The 23,201-nt window shown below is 26.8% G+C and overlaps 1 protein-coding gene across 6 annotated transcripts in view; it reads right to left on the bottom strand.

The window, feature by feature from the left end:
- The window catches only part of LOC142322123 (uncharacterized), a 63,738-nt gene extending 55,315 nt beyond the window's left edge, over positions 1 to 8,423 (bottom strand). For 3 of the 6 annotated variants that reach the window (XR_012755781.1, XR_012755780.1, XM_075360837.1), the window contains exon 1: positions 8,014 to 8,422. Coding sequence is in view for 3 of the 6 variants with exons in the window: in XM_075360837.1 (XP_075216952.1) it covers positions 8,014 to 8,112 (99 nt within the window). In the remaining 3 variants the exon portion in view is untranslated. Of the gene's footprint in view, positions 1 to 6,741; positions 6,968 to 8,013 lie in introns of those variants that run through there. The other 3 variants (XM_075360835.1, XM_075360834.1, XM_075360836.1) reach the window with 3 other exon arrangements.
- Between the last annotated feature and the right edge of the window lie 14,778 nt (positions 8,424 to 23,201).

Raw genomic sequence — 23,201 nt, 5'->3', positions numbered from 1 at the left:
AAAATTTCAATTATATCAAAGCAGACTGTACAAATATGAAAATTATATTATTTCATATGATTAATTTTCTTTCTTTTTTTTTTACCTAAATAATTTTAACTTTGGAAAGAATATTATAAAAACTGAAAAAATAAATAACATATAAAATGCCAGTTTAGCTACTTTTGGATTCAGCATCTTCATGAATACCTTTTCTTTTTCAAGATATTTTAGTCTCTAAAATAACACAATGAAGATCGCATGCTTCCATGATGGTGCAGCTGGATAGTTTAATCCGATAAAGGGTAGTTCCTACCCTTTATCGGGATGAACTAAACCGAAACCCTCTAGGGCTCACAACAACCTTAGTAGTATAATTTTGGGCAATGTCCAACCTCAAGAAAATTTATATAATGGAAATGACTTCTCACATAATCAATTACCCCAAAGACAAAACCGGGCAATCAGATTACAGGGTGCCCAGGTATTTGAAGTTGTGAAATTCACGAGTTGGACCATCAGAAGAAAACTTCTAGTTTTAAAAACAAAATAAAATAAAAAATAATGATAAAAAAACATGTGAATAATTGCAAAGGGATCTCCCTCTTACCAGCATCATAAAAAATTTTCTCTAAACTATTATTAAAGAAATTAGAAGTTCAAATTGATCCAGAATACGGTTGTAAAACTATGTTAAAACTATAAACAAACACATTCTCAAAAATAAATTTTTTACTGTGAATACATTACTTTACTATGCATCTATTAATTACAACATACGTCCAGTATTTTTACACGGTAAAACTGATTATTTAACATACTTTTATATGGTAAATTTTCAATTTTTATATTAGTGTTTTCTACTGTGAGTAATCTATAATATACTTGGAACATAGAATATTTAAGCGAGGAAATCTATAATTTTTATTGTGCAGCTTATTACAAGCCTAAATCAAATACAAGACAACATCGCAATTACATATCATAAAACCATTACAATTCTTGTACAACATATCTTTACATTGAACTACAACAATCACTATTACTTAAATTTAAGAATCACATATACTGACTGCCCACGAACCTTTCTAAACTGAGAAATCATTGTTCAACAAGCCACATTTATCAAACTACGACAGGAGAGGGGTAACGTGTTCAGACAGTATGTAGCAGGTTGAATGTTTTTTATACAACAGCTTTTCCCCAGGCAACTCCAATAGTTATATATATTGAAATTATTTAAAAATTTAAACAGTATGATAAAAATAATACTTATACTACCTACTTTACACATATATATGTATTACACACACACACACACACACACACACACACACACACACACACACACACACACACACACACACACACACACACACACACACACACACACACACACACACACACACACACACACACACACACACACACACACACACACACACACACACACACACACACACACACACACACACACACACACACACACACACACACACACACACACACACACACACACACACACACACACATATATATATATATATATATATATATATATATATATATATATATATATATATATATATATAAAAGATATGTTCCTTTCAGTAATTAACATAGTTAAATAAAACCCACATCTGTACAAAGAAACTTTTTTATTACATAAATAAACAGTATTCAACATTATTTTCTTTATATAACACTAAAAATAATAATGTAATACCATTAAAACATACATTTTAGCTGAGCAACATTCTAAATTTAAAATGGAATAAAATAAATTTTCTCTTTTCATCTGATTTGTAAATTTTAAACCAAATCAATTATTTTGGATCTTAGTTACATCTAATATACAGAGTGATTCAGGATGAAAGAAATATAATTCGGTAACTGATTTTTGAGCTTGAAATAAGGAAAGAAGTTCATATAATTATACATACGAAAACAGTTTGTTATAGAGTTATTGCTAGCAAAAACGTTTGCCTAGATTTCAGTTCTCCCAGTGAAATAAGTTGATACTGAAATTTTTAAGGCATTATATAGGGGGGGGGGGGGTAAACTGATAGTTTCTAATGTTTTTTTACCTTAAAATCAAATAAAACAGGTCCCATAACTATGTTAACAATAGTTTTCATGATATTCAACAGAAACAGAAAAATTCAGTGAAGAAAGCACATTTATTTGGGTTTGCAGGCAATAGCTTTGTTAAATTAATAATAAACGTGTAAATTTTATTATCAAAACTTGTAAAAAATTTAATTCTGAGAAAACTGATGTAATAGTCTATAAAAAAAAAACAAAAAAAAAATAATAAAAACTTTTATTATTAAAAACAAATATTAACATACAAATCTTAACAGAAAAATGTTATGAATTTGTAAAAATTTAAAACAGCTGTTTTTACTACATTAAATTTAGATCATCGAAAAATTATGTTGGCAACACACTAACTATAATGCTTCAAAATCAATTTGAATACTATTCATAAAATTGTGGTTACATGTTAATAATAAACGTTAGGTTGTTTAGTTGTTTTTTAAATAATTTTCATTGTTTAATTATTTTTGAGAATTAAGTTATGTAATATTTTTGTGTTTAAACTGTACAAGTACATAATTTTTCCAATTGAAACTTAATTTAAAAAAAAGAGCTTCTGTTTTGAATTATCTGTTTTGAAAAATGCCATGTCTCTTCACTCATGAAGAATATGCTAAAATTTTGTGATAGAGTGCTCCAGCTGTGGTGGAAGAATACAGACTTAAGTATCTTGGATGAGTATTTCAATTATAAAGTATTTTTAATCTTCGTGAGAATGGTATACTTCCCAGCACTCATGTTTCATCAGAACGTCAACCAGTACATTGTGATAAAAGGGAAAACATTCTTCATGTGGTACAGCTTAGTCCTATGATTTTCAAGCGAACAATTTCTACACGACTCAACATTCCATAAAGTACAGTATAGAGGACATTACATGTTCATGAACTGTGTCCTTATCATGTTCAGAAGTTCAACACCTTCTTGGTGACCATGCCAGATGATTGCAGTTTTGTCAACGGGTTAACAATAATTACCACTTAATTCCATTCATATTATTTTTGGACAAAGCTACTTTTTCTCGCAATGGCATAAATATCATACAGAATTCAAATCAGTCTGAAGAAAATCCACATGCTGTAGTTGAATCAAATTTCCAGCGCATTTTTCAGTGAACATTTGGTGTGGCAAGATCAACAACTAATTATAGACCCTTTCATACTTTCTAGAATTTTTATTATCTAGAATTTTTAAACAATCAATTTTTCTTAGTGCTTGAAATTTTCTCATAGACAAAACAAATTGACATGTACAAGTACTAACACCTTGATGAACATTTACTTTATTTCACAAATAAAGTAACACAAATCTTAGATGAAAAATTTACTGGTAAATGGATTGATTGTACAGGATCGGTAAATCGGCCATCTTACTCCATTAGATTACTGTTTATGGGGATGGATGAAAGCAAGGTACACAAGCAAGAAGAAGTAGTCACATGTGATAAACTGATTACTTACATTGTCAATATGACTGCCCTCATCAAGGACAGAAAGATATCATTAGGATGACGACAGAAAATGTAAGGAAACAAATTGAAAAGTACATTGATGTCAATGGTAAAATTTTCAAACATTATTGTAAATTAATACAATATAAACCACAATGAGTATTTTTTTAAGGAAAAAAATCTTTAATTTTTCAAATGTCTAAATTTAAAATACTAAAATCAGCTGGTTTTAATAAGTTAATTTTTTTTTGTTTTTAATAGACTATTACATCAATTTTCTTAGAATTAAATTTTCTACAAGTTTTGATAACAAAATTTACACATTTATGTCATTTAATAAAGCTATTGTTCTGAAAACCTAAAAAGAAGTGTTTTTCTTTGTCATTGAATTTTTCTGTTTTATGATAAAAACTATGGGAGATATAGTTCTGGGAGCTGAATATTTCAGCTCAAAAAACATAAAACCATAAAGTTTACCCCTTTCACAATGCCTTAAAAATTTCAATATGACCACATCACACCAGGAGAACTGAAATCTGGGGAAAATGTTTCACCTGTACAACTCCATAACAAAGCATTTTCAGATGTTTAATTGTATAACTCTTTCTTTATTTCAAGCTCTAGAATCAGTTTCCAAATTACTTCTCTTTCCTCCAGAATTATATTACTAGTTTATAAAAAGTAACAATAATATACCTAAATAAGTCACATTGTTAATCATTTGATATGTCTCATTTTAGATTTCAGAAATATTATCCGTTGAAAGCAAAGATTAATTTTTAGAATGTTTATAAAAAATCTGTCTGTTCTGCATAAATTTTTGTTACATCCATCAATCATCACACAAGAAGGAAGAAAATTTTATGAATAATTAATAAATATACCTATGAATATCTTTCCAAAAACAGAGTTCATAATAAATAAAAAAATGTACTTAAACACCTAAGTACTAGATACAGTAAAATGAAGGGAGGTGATAATTTCATGTACCTTGGAGAAGTGATATAATTCAGTGGGCTAGATAAAGAAGCCATAAAACCAGGATCACAAAACTCACAAAAACGTATGGAATGACAAAGGATATATATATATAAACAAGAAACAAATTTCAAATATGAAAAAAGAAAAGCATACACTGCAGTGATAAGAACCAAGGTACTATATGCAGCTAAATGTAAAATCTTAGACCAGAGAGAAATAAACAAACTTGAAAATATAAAAAGGAGAATACTATGCTCCAGAAAAGCAGAAGGTGGTTGGAAATTATGAAAAACCAATGAACATTACCAGAAGATAATAAACTGTCTTTTGCGAATAGGAAATGCATATTTACCTTTTATGGACACTTAATGAGAATAGATGAAAACAGACAAACCATGGAAATCTTTGACGATGGAAACAAGAAAAATACAGTTACCAGGTGGTTCAAACAGATTAAAGAAGCAACAAGAGAAACACTAAAAGAAGCAAAGATAGAAACACACAAATCGCAAAGGTATTAGACAAAAACTCACAAGTGATGAATCCAGAAGAAAAGAACAAGAAAAAAATGACCCCAACAAAGGCAAAAATAAAAATAAAAATAAAATAGTACTGCAAACAAAAGATAAGTGATGCCAATAAATGAAATTATTTATCATGATCCTATAGAGACCAGTATAGATTAAAAAAAACAAAAAACTTTCTATCACAAGTAAGCAACTGCGCATATCTTCAAGATAAATAATAATACATTATATGAAGCAGTCAAAACTTAAATTACTTTTTCCAAAATATTATATGGCAAGATATCAATCCATAGAATTTTCATTTTACTTAGTAATATAATATTATTTATTTTTTCAAATGATTAAGTGCTGCTTATGGAACCTTTTTAAATTTATTCTTCAAAAGGTATAATTTAGATTCAGTTAGAACATTTTGTATTATAAAGTATAGTATAAAAACAAACATTAACAAAAAATATAAAATATGACACAACCTGCAATCATGAAACAATACAGGTTTATGGCTTTTCAGATAAGTTTACACCTATATGAAATGAAAAGGCATAGGTTCATAAAATAGTATATATACTACTAAGCATTTATAATACAGGCTCACATGCTTTTCGTTTCAGGTATACACATACAAGAAATGAAAAGGTATATGGGATATTAAGAGTTGACTGATGGCAATCTTATACTTCTTGTAGCAGAGATAAAATAAGCATTAAAAACAGTTGAAACAGCAAAATAAATAAGTAAAATATGAAAAACCCAATTTGAAAAGTAGCAGGGGAAACGCTAGCTCAATTATTGAAGATAATTAAAACAGAAAGCAACACTTGAAATGAATTTTAGGTGAAGATGGAAGATGCCATAAAAGCAGCAGAACAAATAAAGAAATGAAGAATAATAAGATACGGGTTACCAGAGAAATGATTGAAAAATGTAACACTAAAAACTTACAAGAACAGAAAGTCTAAACAAAGTAAGAGGCACCACAGAAAACTAATAATGAAATAAGAATAATATAGAAACCAAAAAAATAAATAGCTAACAATGCTCAAGCACAAATGATTTAAAAAGAAGAGAGCAATTATACAAAAAACAGAAACAGTAACTTGGAATTAATTAAGGGAGTGCAGGTGCTAAAGAAACTGTCAAGAGAGATTCAAAAGTATTATACAATGAGGAAATGATGCTTAAAAGAAGGAGGGAATTTATTGAAAAAATATAGCAGCCTATATAAAGTCAAAATGTTCTCCTTACAGAAGATAAGTATGTAAATTAAAGAGGATGTCGTAAAAGCACTGATCCTAAAATTTAAAGTAAGATGTAGGGAATAGAAAAGCTGTAAGAAAAGATGAGCTACCATAGAAGTGATTAAAACTCTTAATTAACAATTATAAGAGAATGTAGACTGTGGTCATTTAAACAATGGAATGGGTTGTTTTAATAAACAACTATGATTTAAATCCTCACAAAGCATCCTGTAATAAAGTATCAAGATCACAAGACAATAAGTTTAATTTCATAATCAGTAAAGATTCTTCTATAATTCTGAACAGAGAACTAAATAAAAAATTGGAGGAAATGGTTAAAGAAGAACAATATGAATTGAGGAAAGGAAGAGGTGAAAGGGATGAGTTTGAGCGAATAAGACCTATCGGTGGTAAGTACACAAAAAGATGTAAAGAAATAAATTTACAGGTTAATACACATACCCACCAGGTTGGTCTAGTGGTGAACGCGTCTTCCCAAATCAGCTGATTTGGAAGTCGAGAGTTCCAGCGTTCAAGTCCTAGTAAAGCGAGCTATTTTTACATGGACTTGAATACGAGATCGTGGATACCGCTGTTCTTTGGTGGTTGGGTTTCAATTAACCACACATCTCAGGTATGGTCGAACTGAGAATGTACAAGACTACACTTCATTCACACTCATTCACATCATCCTCATTCATCCTCTGAAGTATTATCTAAACGGTAGTTACCAGAGGCTAAACAGGAAAAAGAAAGAAAGGTTAATACACATGTTAAAGATACAATCGAAAATGCCCTAAGAAGAGAATGAAGGTATTGGCATAGGAGAAAGGAAAATAAACTTTAAAGGTATCCAAATGACATGTTATTTTCAGGAGGTAAAGCACAGAATATATAACACGATTTAAAAAATTAGAAGATATGATGCACTATAGTACGAAAAAAATCTATATAAAGGAAGTAAACTTGAACATGAACAAATAAAATACTACAGATAGATTTCAGTTTCAACTGACAAAAACAAAACAATATAAACTGGAAAAGGTAACTGGCTGGAACATACCACGAAAGAACAAAATTTACATATAATCTTTAGGCAAATAAGATTTACAATACTTAACAAACTCCAGCTCAAATAAAAACAAAACAGTCAATGTCAAATAGCAATAACATTTTGTTTAAATACATATAAATAACAAATTATTAAAAGTAATGTTTTGCAGGCAATAAAATGAGATTCATAATGCTTTGAAAACAATCTTCTACATATCCTTCAATTATTAATAACTGGAAGTTCAATGGTCGTTAAAAGCTACTCAAATTTCTGTCAATCAAACACAATCATGACGACCTTGAAAATGCATATTATCGTATCGCTTAAAGTACCTATCAGTAGTAAACGTCAGAAAATGAAAACCATCCAATTAAGTATTAAGTCAACGTTTGCAAATTCTTCAATAACATGAAATATTACAAGGATAAATTTTTTAAAAATCGTAAAATTTCGAAAAAATTGTCTTATTATAAACTAATTTACAGCTTTATTTTTTCTTTTTATCAAAATAGCGTAGCATAAACGTGGATATTCGTAAGGATTACAAAAATATGAAATATCAAAATAAACATCTAGTTTTAGACAAGCAGTTGCATAAAACTGGGTAATTCACTTATTTAAAACACAATCTTTACTTTTACATGAAGTAACTCTAGAAGAGAGGTTTATAAATAAAGCACTTACCTCTAATGGTAATATAACTTGATCTTCCGAATAGTTCAGATTCCGGGTAGATCTTTTCAAATCCACAATACTTTGTGGAATTTGTTTATTACTGAACATATTTGAAGAGTACAAAATAACTTCAATTAAACTGCAAATTACTTTTTTTACCCAAAATATAAATGTAATTCAAACAAGCAAAAAATATATTCAAAATAATGATAACAATATTACTTTAGAATTTGACATATCATTTACAAGAATTACCTAACAGTAACTAACGGACTCTTTCAACAAGCTGATTATCACTGCAAGTGAACACCACTACATTCAAAATACACCTGTTCATCACATGTTAGTACAATTTATGTTCTCAGTGCAAGCAACTGTTTTATATATATATACTTTTTTTAACTTCTGGGACCACCGTTAGATATAGTTCAGAGGATGAGATAAATGACAAGTAGCATGTGAAAATACCATGCCTGACATTCGAACCCGGGACCTCTAATGTTAATTAAAAAGAAATGGATCCCTGCTACCTGATCACAGAGAAATATTACCGAAATTCATAACTATAATTATAATAAAACCGTAAATTAATAATTTATCAGCAGTAACTTTAATAAAGCACAACTGTAACATAAAATTGAGGTTAATTTGCACTTATTATATAACTTACAATCTACGGATCGCTTGAGAAAGATTATAATTTAAATATATAAATAAATTTTTATACTTCATTGAATGGAATGTAAAATATTTTCAAAAAATAAATGTAAACAGAAATTATTTGGCTGGCATTAGAGGGATAATGTAACAACGTAATTCAGAAACAAGTTTATGACGTCAATTTAGCTATTACACACGGAATCCAGCGCTTGATTTAAAGAGTATTAGAACAAGAACAAATTGGTAAAAAAAAACAAACTATGCACCTTTAAAAAGAATTCCACACATCAGCAACGAACGGTTTAGCTGTTTTAATTAAAATAAACAATGTTCAACACAACCCTCAATTCATTGTTAAATGGAAAGTTAGCTTGAAATTGTAGTATAATAATTCGTTCTAAAATTGATTGGTTAATGTAAAGAAGTTTATTTCCTCCATCATATTGCTAAGTAGTGATTATTTTCACAATAAAAATTACAAATTAATAAAGAAATTTAAATTACTGTAGCTTAGATAGTAAATATAGAAAGTTTATAAGAGCAAAATTGTATTGTTTACTCATAACAATTTTATACAAAATTATTTAACATAGCCTCATAAATATTATATAAATTACATAACAAAAACTTAAAAACTTACAAATTTTGCATATTCGTAAAAATATAAAAACAAAACCACGTAAGTAATAAAAATATTCCACTGATGTCAGAACATACAATTAGCTGGCTCATTCACTAGAGTTGTTCTCATGATATGTTCTCTTTTTCTGTTTAGCCTTTGAAACCAATGTAAGGTATTGCTTTAGATGGATGAGTATAATGTGCATGAATGTAACTGAAGTATAGTCTTGTACAATCTCAGGTCAACCATTCCAGAGAAGTGAGATTATTTGAAACTAAACCACCAAAGAACACCGGTATCCATGATCTAGTATTCAAATCCGTATAAAAGTAACTGACTTTACCAGGATTTGAACCTTAGAACTCTCAACTAAAAAAATATATTTTTGGGTTCATTAACATTATGCTTGAAAAACAATCATGAAAATATTATCAAAATATGTACGTCATATAATTGAATAAAATGTGAATCGGTAATTTAAACTGAACCTGTGGTAGAGGATATAATCTGTTTTAAAGAAATGGATTGAAATTTATAGTGAAATCAAAAGAAAGATATTATAAATTAAATGCACGAATTTGATTTTACGTTTAAAAAATGTTGGTAATGATCTCAAAATCATAATGAATTCTCATAACTCATTTTGAGAATTAGTTGTAGACTCTATAAGTTTTAGATAAAACTATAATGTTAATAATTATAATTTTTTTTTTTCAGGTTTTTCAATAGTTTGATTTATATTTACATTTCTTATACTATGTTATAAATTTTTATTTTCCAGCCAATAGAAGTAAGCCTTTGATTATGCTTACTTTCAGTCTAACTAGGTTGTAATAAATAGAGTACCTTGTAAATATTTTTAGATAAAATAAAATTACACTATTTTTGTAATTTCTACTCAAGTTTTTTTTATTTGTTTATTTATTTGAAGTTTGTTTGACTCTTTATATAACATCAAAGAAATTATTAGTCAACAATTCTTGAAGAACACAGTTTATAACATTTTAATAAATGGAGCCAGCTTTTTGTATATGTATTTAAAATGGGATCAAATTGTGCTGTTTCTAGCATGTTTAAAATAGGGTGAACAAATTTTGAACAATTTTTATGTTTTTGAAAGAACTGACACAGCCACAGATTGTTTTACAAAGCAAACTTTAAACAATAATATATCTGAGTTTTATGCATACATGACATGTTAAAAATAATATTCATTGAACATCAACATATTCATTGCAGTTGTGTTAATAATTGAGGGTGAACATGCATCTAAATGTACTTTTAGTAGTCACTGGCATGAGGTTTTCATTCTACTGGATTATCATGGTTTTGTTGCTTTTTCATATGATCTTTCCAACTGAAAAACAATTGCAAAAAAATTTGTTCCAACTTGATCACCATTATCATCACAATATTCTCTACAACTGGCACAGCATATATTTTTCTTTGTATTTATGCTGCTTTTTGTTTGAAAATAACATTGTACAAATTGTCTAAGTGCTTTGAATTTTCAGTGGTTTCATTACATTGTTTATTGCGTTAGAAAAGGCACAACCTACAACTTAATACAGACCAGAAGGCATCTCATGATCAACCACAATCTGTTATTCTACATATAACTTCTAAACTTTTGTTACTTCTTCAAGTCAAACATAAGTCCTAACATAATAAATTTATTGAATACTATAATAAGCATTTAGTTTTACCTTCGATGTGGATTAACAAAGAATGATTAACAAAAAGGAAGCACAAGATTTAATATATATATATATATTTAGTGTTAGTGTATTGTTGTATATGTTAAGTGTATTTTTAGTGTTTTACAATTATGAGTGAACATAAGTCTACTGTAAAAAACTAAAATGGCAGGCTTGAGAAATAATAAATAGTGTGTATGAGTCAATGAAACACGAAGGTGATTGATTTCCAAAGTTAAAAAAGGAAGATAACACAAAGAAAGAGTCACATTAAAAAATGTGAAGAAACAATAGCAGCCACATGTGGGTCGACACAATCCCAAGTCCAAAAAGTGAGAAAAGAAAAAAGCAATTGCTAAAAGAATTAGCCGGGAATCCAGTGAAGACTTCTTTCTCTACTCCAATAAAATGTAAACTGCGTGAAAAGCTTGTAAAGGATTAGATGTCTCTGACAAGTATATGGTGAGATGGGCTACAAACGAATTTCATGAAATTCATAAACAACTGCCGATGGTAAAAAAGATAATGTTAATGCTTAAAGATGCCACTGGTAATTCAGGAAAAGAGATGAGTTTGAGAAAATATAAATAAAAGAACTGAGCTTTAGGTGAAGAAAAACTGAAAATAAGAGGAAGATTCTTACTAAGTGACATAACATAAGGTTAAAGTGTACTTAGTATGTGATTGGTGTAAAAAATTTAGAACCAAAAATAAGCTTATAGTGTACCTCAACAAGTCTATATATTATCTGCTCACATTAAAAATAAATCAAGATTTAGTGATTCAGGTGATGAGCTGAAAATTCCTATTTTGAAACGCAGCAGATTTATTACAGCACACACTGGAGGAGAGATGGGTTTTATACCAATCATCTTACTAATTTGGCAACCAAATTTAAAATGTGACGATTATAGAAGTCAAATGAAAGTGGAAAATTACTTAAAATGGATAGAAGAGATATTTATTCCAAACCTTCCTAATAATTCTGTTTAATTTCTGACAACACACTAAATCACAATACTGTTTTAGAAAAATCACCAATTTCCAATTCAAGAAAAGAAAATATGATAAAGTGGTTGCAGAAGCATTCTGTTCTTCATGAATCCTCAATACTGAAACCATAGCTATATGAATTTATAAAAGCAAGCAGGGAAACATTTATGTCTATGTGTTTGACAAACTTTTACAAAAAATGGGCATGAGGTTCTCCGACTACCTTGGTACCACCCGGATTTAGATTCTATCGAGATTGTTTGGTCAGAAGTTAAAGGATACATAGCAAGTCAAAAACATAACTTTTGATATCAAAGATGTTCAAAGGCTATGTGAAAATAAAATGGTTGACATGAGTGAAAAAAATTGGAAGGTGTATTGTGATAAAGTTAAAGAAACAGAAGCTGAATATATGCGACAAGATGTAAGTGAGAGTGATGATTACGATGATAGTAACCTCAGAAATTCTAATACTTTTGCAATGTGGATGGTGTTCATTCTTTAATTAAAGTAGTTTTACTGTTCTAACATTTAAAAATAATTTTTTCGGCTGTAACTTCCAATTCCATTATTTAGTGTACTTAATTGTTATCTTACATTAACTTTTAAATATCTGTTTAAAAATAAAATGTTAACACCAGCACTAAGAAGGTAATACATTTTGATCTGTATGTTACACCACTTTATGTGTAGGCATACTATTGTTAAGCCTAGTTTCACACAAGCGCTTCTGTAATTCTTGTCATGTTTACCATTTGAAACATGCATAACATATTTTTTCTCACAAAATGGTCGGATATCGAGTAAAAATTTTCAGGGAACCAATTAAATTTGAAATAACTTATATATATAAATAATAAATCAAATTAAATCTAAAAAAATGTTCAAAATATTAGCTATATACATTGAACTGATTAAAATTTCAAAAAATTGTGTTTTGCGTACCAATACTAACATCACAATACATCTTACAAAGACCCATTCACTGTTAGGTAATGAAGCAAATGTTATGGTTAAAGGGTAGTAGAATTATTTTAAGTGCAGTTATCACTGTCGTGGCACCAATCATCAAGATTAGTTGCGCCACCTGTAACTTTTATCACAAATGGGCATACTTAAATCCACATATTTCTAACTGTTCAGAGAAATCACAAGATTTGTTTCATCACCTGTGCTGAGTGTTAAGATTTCTCCTTTTCACAGATCAACATGTATCACTTTTTGAGTAAGAAAAATAAATACTTTAGCAGCAGTTTAATAAGGGGAAGATTCAAGTCAGGTTTCCAATTTCTAGCTCTTTTGGCTTGTATAATTACTTATATATATATATATATATATATATTTTTACTATACCGAAATTAATCTTTATATGATTCATATTATTTCTCTGTACTGTTAAATTATATTTAAATTCTATTAAATAGACCATCTAATACAGAATATTGAGATAAGACATATCTTAGCTTAATTCTTCATTAAAGTACTTGTGTGGGATCCCCACATCCTGTTATGATTAAAATAATTCTGTTTTTTCATAATGAAAATATAAATATTAAAATAAAGATAACTGTGCATTAATTTACTCGAATGCTGTTGTTATATGTTGCAGTTTTTATAAGAATGTCTCCATCAAACACTGACTATTTAGCAAATTGAACTTTTTGTATTTATATATGTAATATTTTTCTATTACATTAACTTTATGTCATCTTTACTAAAGCCAGAAATAGAATGTTTATTGTATATTAAATGATGTGCCAAATTAGATAAACCTAATTTATTATTTTTGTAATATCTATAATGTTCAAGAACCTAGTTTTAAAGGATCTATTTGTTTTTCCTAAATAACTAGATCACAATCATTACATTTAATTTTATAAATGTATAATCTTAAGTATGTAATATTTGTTATTAAATTCAAAATAGATTTTTTGACATAATTCTTATAATAGTGATGATACCTTTAATAAATTTTGGATCTTCTTAGTTACGCTCTAATTTATTTTTTATAAAATAGGACATAACTAATTTTGGGATCATGAAAAATTAAGGTAAGATATGTCTTATCTCAATATTTGAACTAGGTGGTTTCTTTAATAGAATTTAAATAATAATAATTATATATATATATAATTATATAAAATATAAACCACCAAAACACAAGTTAAATTTACCATATTAATTTTGAAAAACTGGTTTTTACAGTATTCAGCATCTTCATGTGGTATTAAATTCCATATTTATTATACTAAATATATTCTTTAATGATTTGTCATTTTTTTCCACAATTATATTTTTTATTGTAAACTTTTGAAAGATATAAGTGTACATATTTTGCTTTTCAGCATTAGAATAATTTAATCTTTAAAACGTAGCATTTTCCTTTGTTCTATTGTTGTTTTGTCAACTATTCAATTGCATTTTTATTATATTTTTAATTAAATCATCATCCTTGAAAGTAATCTGGTGGTTGGTCATTTTATATTTTTGTTTATATTTATTAATGTAACATTTCTTTCGTATATTCATTTTTTATCATTATCACAAATCTCCAAATATGTATAAATATAAGGTCTCCTTTTTTCATGTATAATTTCCTGTGATGTTCAGCATATCACAAATAATATATATGGGGACATCACTTTAAGAGTATCAAATGTTTACATTAACTTATCACCTATTGTAGTCAAATCCCCAGTTCTACTCAACAGTAATATTTTTTACTATAAAAAATTCACTTAAACTTGCTTTATCAATGGAGTTTCATTACAAATAAATATTTTTTAGTTACATTTTCAATTTTTATTTCTTCCATTCCATTCTCCCATGGCAACCTACAGAATTCCATTCATTGGGAAAGTCATCAAACAATTAACTTGGACATACTTCATCCAATTTCTGTAATTCAAAACCAGAATTATTTTGAATTTTATCTAAATTTCATTACAGAAACCATATCAGTTAAAAATTTTGTTTTATGGAAAACAGAACTCATTGGGTCTTTTTCAACAAAGAATCCATTTTTATGATTGCAGAGCTATTCTGTCTATAAGAACCAATATACTTTCTTATCTACGTCATATAACAACTACAAATGTGCAAATATATAAACCCATAAAAAGTTCTTTACACAAAAAAGTTTTTATATATTGATTTAATTAATGAGGGAAAGTTTTGAAGAAATATATAAAACATTATCTTGCTTTGAATGCACGTTTCATCACCATGATACTAGGTTCTAGTTTAACAATTTGAAACCTGATGAACCGAGGTGATACAGCAACATCCAAACTATTCTCAGGCCTTCTAGGTATTATAACCAGTTGACTGATTAATTTGAAAAACAGCACTTAACTATGTAAGAAAGAATGAAATATTCAGGTAATGCTCAAACTTGTTAATAATACTGATAATATTATTGAACTTTCTCTCTCTCTTTTTTCTGTTTAGCCTTCAGAACCACCATTAACGTATTACTTTGGAGGATGAGCGAGGATGATATGTATGAATGTAAATGAAGTGTAGTCCTGTACAGTCTCAGGTCGACCACTGCTGAAAAGTGTGGTTAATTGAAACCTAACCACCAAAGAACACCAATATCCACTACCTAGTATTCAAATCCATATAAAAGTACCTTTACTAGGATTTGAACCTTAGAAATCTCGACTTCGAAATCAGCTGATTTGTGATGAAGAGTTCATCACTAGACCTACTCGATGTGCTAATATTATTGAACTTAACTAATTTTAATATATTTATAAGAGGTAGGAGATAGTACCAAAAACTTAAAAAAGCAAGACATTTTTATAACTTTTTTTTTTATACTTTTATTCATTTCTTAAATGTATTCCTCTCAAACATTATGTAACAAATAATTAATTGTGTCTAATTTATATATTTTTAAACCAGCTACAAAGAATATAATTACATAATTAACACATTTCTTCTAATGATGGTATTGCACTTACAGCCACGGATATTTTTCTTTTAAACAAAAAAATCCGACATTTTCTGTTTATCATGCAAGAAATAAAAATTACATTAATACATAATAATAATTGTAATAATAACATTATTTATTAATAATTATATATAATCAATCATCAGCATTTTTCATAATAAATATATCTATGTATGTAATATATACAGCTATGACATTTTTGTTCATGATATATTAGAGCAGTATAGTTATATCTAAAAAAATAATCATCTCTTTAAATATTATTTTTATTATTCATTATTTAAATAATACAAAAAGCATTATTCTGTGATGACTAATGGGTGATTATATATATATACAATTACATATATATTCTCTACACTTTGGATAGATTACACAAAAAATTAATGCTGTTATGATAATTAATAATAAAATAATCATAATTATATTAAACTTACTTAATACTAATCGTACTTAATCACTTTGATTTGAGAGAATATTTTGACACTAATAATAATTCTACAATTTCAATGGCAGACAAACCTACTATGATAACTACAATAAAAGATTTCTGCTCTCTTGTACATGTTACTTGTGTATTATTTATCTGTTCATGTGTTGTGAGAACGTGTTACGATGCATGTCTGCTTTACTGATTTCATGAAAATAATGTAATATATGTGGACATGTATCTCAACTTGGCACCATTCTTATATTATATATACATGCAGTAATACATAGTAGCCTGCCTACAATTGTTAACATATTATACAATTAATTATTTATTTAATTAACTGTCAACAAAAAATATTATTATAAAAAGTAAGTCATCAAAATAATCGTAAAAATAATAATATTAATAATAATAAAACAATAAAAATAATGAAATGACTTGCCCAATAGGCATTTGACTAAATGAGGAAATTAAATGGACTAATGCAAAATTAAAAATGTACAATCTTACTTTAAAGTACTAATTGATGTTAATTTGTAAAATATGGTAAAATTAATCGTAAATCAAAACAAAGTAATAATAAAATCTCAATTAATGAAAAAAGCTCTAATATAATTTTCTACAATTATGAAAGTCAAGGGTTTAAAAAACTATATATATGTGAAGATAGGTACAAAACAGTTTTAAAAAGGAAAAACAAAAACTGTAATCAGTCATTCTCAACCGGTGCAATTAATTTCTTTAAAGAAAAAATTGATAAAATTAAAACTTAACAATGTATTATAAAAACTTGATTGCTCCAACAAGAAAACCATACTCCATCCATTCTATCCATGAGGATGGCAGAGACAGAGGGTTTATTTATTTCTGTGTAAATCGAAACTGAAAAAAGATTACATCCTGATAATATAATTTTGGAAGGGCTAACTGATAATTTTGAAAGCAAATTTGTTAAAAACCTAAAAATAATTTACTCCATCAAATCAGACAAACACTGTTAATTTTAAAACTTCAAGTTCAAATAACACACTTATTTACTAATATCACATTAGTTTTTAGTATGAGATTTCAATTAGTTTATTAAACCTAAATACAAATTTGCTATATTATTTCATAAAAAATTTTCAAGTCTTTAGAATATTTAAAGCTGTTAATAGAAAAACTGATTAAAACAATAGAAAATTCTTTTTCTTTTAATTTTATTAATGGTCTAAAGCTACAAACAATGTATGATAGAGGGCTGTGAAACTTAAATGGTTGAGAAAGACTACAATAATCTGTACAATCGGTAAAAGAGTTTAAGAAAACTTCTCAAAAAAAGTATAGTACTAACCATTAAAATTTCAGGAAAGTAAAAGAAAAGGTTAGTTCACTATAAATTAAAAAAAAAAAAAACTTTAAACAATAGATTAATATAGGGAATCTGGAAATGAGAATAATGTATGAAGATAAATATTACTGTACTAATATCTTGTAGTATTTATGAACAGCTAGTACAACAACATTCTAGATTAATATAATACAATATTACGTTGTATTTGTACAGAGAAAATATATAACACTATTTTTTATGTGAGACCCTGTGTTCACTTTCTCTACCCCATAAGCATACCCCCACCCTTGTGCCACAAACATCACAGTTGTACACTAATATGTACATGAAGTACATTATATATGACATCAGTCAAACAATTAATAACAGTCAAGATTTTTTTTTAAACACTTAAAAACAAACAAACAGCCAACATGTTGGTAAAACAATGGTCATCTGATAAACTTTACGATCAATCCAAACAACAATATTATAATAAATGAATGACTTACTAACAGCGATTAAAGTTGTTACATTCATAAAATTACAGTCATATTTTTACATAATTAAACAACAAATTTATTTACTGTATTATACATTTATATGTAGATATTTTTTTTTATACATAGCACCATTCAAAACCTAATGATCATTCAAGGAACAAGCATCACCTTTCTTTTTAATTACTAGATAAAATAACACAAGAATAATATATTACAACTGGACATAAGATTTGAATGATGTAATTAAATTACGCTAAAAATTATACAGGTAATAACAATTTAGAAAATATAAAAATTTTTATCAGACAACTCAATAAAAATGTGAATATATTAACAAAATTAATTTCTGTGTATTATAAAGACGTAATACACTGTTTATTTTGAAAACATGATTTAACTACATCGTACTCTGTTGTCTCAATTTAAAAATGTATCTTTCAAGTGAACAAGAGTTTCTGATAATAATAATTATATACCATTTAATATATATTCTCTTTATTTTGTTTTGAGCAAATCATCTATTACGTAATTTTAATTTAATTAATTATTAATCTACATAATAATTGGTTAATAACTGGTTCTTTTTCCTTTATTTTAATTAATATAAATTACATTTAAGGCAATCTTAAAGCATGTGACTTCCTATTTAATGATAGTAATTACCTACTAATAAAATATATAATTTTTTTAAAATAAATCACTTCTTAAATATATAATTTTATGTCAGTTACAACGGCTAAAAAAAGTGTGTCAGCTAGTCTGCTTTTAAATATATATTTGTTCTAAAAACAAGTATAAACTATATTTATATACGTATATATATATATATATATATATTTAAAAACAATGATCCACTATGTTAAAAATAAATAATTTATTATACAATACATTTTTCTGGTCTTAAATAGACTAGAAAATCCAGAAACGTATTCACATGGTACATACATATATTTCTCTTAATTAATAGTACTGTATATTAATATTGTATACGTAAATCAAACACTTTTTTATTTTGTTATCAAAGCATTATATTATTTAATTATTTTGTCAAGTATAATAATCAGTTTGGTAGTACCATGTTTAAAAATCTCAACCGACTTCTTTATAAATCTAACCTAACCTAAGCAAAATAACATCCCTGCCCACAAATTGCACTTAATATTTCACTGACTTGCTATGATTGACAATTTTTTCCAGTTTTTAAAAAAATTAATGAAAAAAAAATATTAAGGAGAGATATTTTATTCAATTATACATACATCCTTCAGAGATGTAAAATTTACAAATAATTATTTAAAGAAAGAGAATAAATAATAACAAACAAACCTATTAATTTATATAATTAACAGTATAATAATTGTAGTATTAATAACAATAATTTTATGCAACATTAATTGGTTTAATATTAACATAAATCATATACTAATACATTACAATACAAATTGGACATCTTTGTTTTTAAATGCATTAATTATTATTATTACAGCACAAACCATTTATAATAATTATTTATGCAACTATTTACAATATATATATATGTATAAATTTAGTAATGTAAAACAATCTTTATTCATCTAACTGACCAGAAAACACAGTAAATAATTTATAATCATAAAAATAATACATGAACTTCATAGATAAATATCATTGTTATCAATACAATATTTACAAAATATTGTTGTAAATTTACCAACAGCACATTTTTATATTCCAGTTAGTTGATGAAACTGATATATATGAAATAATCAATATTGCAAAATATAAAAACAAAAAATATTCAACTTAAAGATCTGAAATATTCTGAATATATATTGGCAATATAATTTTTAATCTCAATTTAGAATAAAAATAATTAAGAAAATGTATGTAATACATGATGTAACAGATACAAATTGGAAAATAATAACAATCGGTTGTTATACAATTAGACAGCATTACATTACTACACTTGGAAAGACTGAACAATCCGAAAAACGTTTTCTCACAACTCAGAATATAACAATATAATGCATTCAAACAAAGAATACATATTTATTAAATCCACAGTGTATGAAAACTGTCAAAACTGCCAGAAGAGTATGGCAAAGCACTGATGAAACAGCAGTCTTGGAAATTAATATGCACTACCACCTGGTTTTACCAAAATACAATTTGGATTCTTATCTTAATTATGCAATTTTCCATTATTTTTATTTATTTATTTTGTCTTTTGTAAACAGTAACATTGGTATGTATTATGAGGATCATTTAGTAGACATGAATTATACATTATACAAAACAAGTGAGACGACTTCAACCTGAACTAAGTACTTAAAAATACTATCAGACAAACATGAAAAGGGATGTTCTTGTAGAAATATTAGATTGAAAAAAATTTAATGAGCAGTATTTTGATTTACAAATAGTTGATATTATTTTTTAGAATAAATGTTAAATGTTGGTTGAGTTATAAAAATGCATTTCTATCAGTATTAACTGTGCATTAAAAAAAAAAAACATAATAAAGCCATCCTTCTGATGTTCTCATCTGCCTGGTTGTTAAAAGTCACATTAGTGGGAGAAGATGGCAAGGAGTATAATTTTTTTGTAATAAAAATATAAATACTACTAATATGAACTTAGGATCCGAGCTTAAGTCCAAGTAAGGATGCCAAAGTTACATATATAATTTTACTTTAAATATGAGTTGAATTAACAAATCTGTAATAAATGATCTGCTTGAATTTGGGTAAGACAACTACCAAACAGTATTTGGGCGTACAAATTTTTACACGAGATAAAAACACAAATCAGAAAAGATTATGCATAATCTATGTCTAGTATTACACGCATATATATATTTTTTATTTTTTAGATATAAAACTACCTTGCTTAGGTTAAGTGACAACTGTAACAAAGTTAGCAACATTATAATTAAATTTAGAATATTTTAAAATTTTAGTTCATTAACTGTGAATATATCAGTTTCTCAATAATAATATAAATGAATAGTAAGAAAGGTTTTATATTACAGATTTATAATATTTTCAATGATCACTAAAAATAATTAACAATAATAGATTCATTCATTTTAGGTGATGGGTCACATGCTGTATTTGTCATTGTACTTTCATAAAGTTAATAGAAATTTGTAATGATACAAGTAGATGAACGTAACACATCAAGATAATTTTCATAAATCCACTCCTGTTAGGTTTTAGTTTTCACCACCTTCATGAATTAATGTTCTTTTATACATACAATAATTTATTAACATAAAATATATAAAAATATTAACAACTTTATATATGTAAATTGAATTATATAATAAAGAACATAAAAAAACTGAATTGTGTTATGAAGATGGAAGACACAAACAGTTACAACTATAACCGGTGCAATATGACTACCACCACACTAAAATGAATGGAATTTAATTTGATATTTAAATAATGTAATAATATTTTATATCAATACATGACCAAGATACACTCAAGTGGGAGGTACATTCAAACACAAAACAACAAAAAAACTAAACATTTTTATCTACAACCTCTAGATGTTGTGAATGATTGCCAATCACTGCGTGAAGGAAAGGCACAGAGAGTGAGTGAAAAAGAGAAGATACATAAGATGATGACATCCCATAATTTACACACCATAATACAGATAAAAACATTTTCGTGTTTTAGAATAATTTTTTTCCTTTTTTAAAACAATTTTATTTAATATATAAATCATATGTCTAGATAGGTATGAAATCTAACACAAATCGATCACTAAATTCAATAATAGATTACTAATAAAAAACAATCTAAAAAATCAAAGTTCATTTTTTTTTTAAATTACAAATTAAATAACAATTATAGACTAGCTGTAATTTTCAAGGTGTGATGTACAAAAAAAAATTAGATATGTAAGTAATATTAATTCAATATTATTTCAACAACTTTTAGAAAAGTATGGCACTGTCTTGTAATAATATGTGTGATCTCCCACACATATGTGAGAGATCAGGTTTTATGATTATTCTATGGTAATTCAGGATTATGTATATCACTGAAACATAAAATGAAGTGAACTAAAATATTTTAATTTTTTGATGTGTGACAGATTTAAAAATCATTAAAGATGTGATGAAAAGTAATTAAATAAAAAAATGAATACAATCAGTTCTCTTACAATAAAATAAAACAAATTCAATAAACATGAAAATTTAACAAAGAAAGTAAGTTTAATAATACGATAATAACACTGCTGTAACAATGTAAGTCAGGACTTGTTTTTATCTGAATCAATAATATGTTGTGTATTAATTAGAAAGTTAATTTTCTCAATATTTTCACATTAAGACTAGTAAGAAACCTATAATCTTTTGATATCCTAAAAATTGGACCAACTTCTCATAAAAATTACATCATAATATTATTTTATTTTAGAGATTACATCAGTCTGTTCAACTACAGTTACTTAAGAAAGATGGAGTTTATGCTGTATGAAAAATGCCAAGCCTGATCGGGATTTGAACTCTGAACCTTGCAAATGAAAGACAGAGATGCTATAACTCTATCTTGGAGGACAGCAATTGTGAATTAAAACCAGGTAAAAGTAATGTTTTCCAAAATGTTTTCAATAATTCCATTTTTCAATGCAAAAAAATTAATAATTCAATTTACTTCAATTGGCAACTATCTGCAGGATATACTATAGCATTTTAACATATTCATATAAATGTTAAAACAAAAATTACTGGAAGCAGTAAATGTTTGAAGTTTGAAAGCAAACTTGCCTTCCAATAAAATAATTTTTTTCATTTAGGTAACAAATCCTATAAAGCACAGTTTGCCATCAACATGACAACTGGATTGTTTGAAAACTGACTGTATATTAAATGTAAAAACTCTTCATAAAAACCTCAAGAAATATAAACATTTCAAATCTACATATGAAATGATTATATTCAAGAATTACTTAACTAATAAGAATTAATATTTATGTCATAAATATATGGCAAAACATTTTGATTCTTTTGTTTAA

Source organism: Lycorma delicatula, chromosome 3 (genome assembly GCF_047948215.1).
Source record: "Lycorma delicatula isolate Av1 chromosome 3, ASM4794821v1, whole genome shotgun sequence".
Lineage (NCBI taxonomy): Eukaryota > Metazoa > Arthropoda > Insecta > Hemiptera > Fulgoridae > Lycorma > Lycorma delicatula.
The sequence above is the reverse complement of the archived record's forward strand: the minus strand, read 5'-3'. Positions and strand labels throughout refer to the sequence as shown.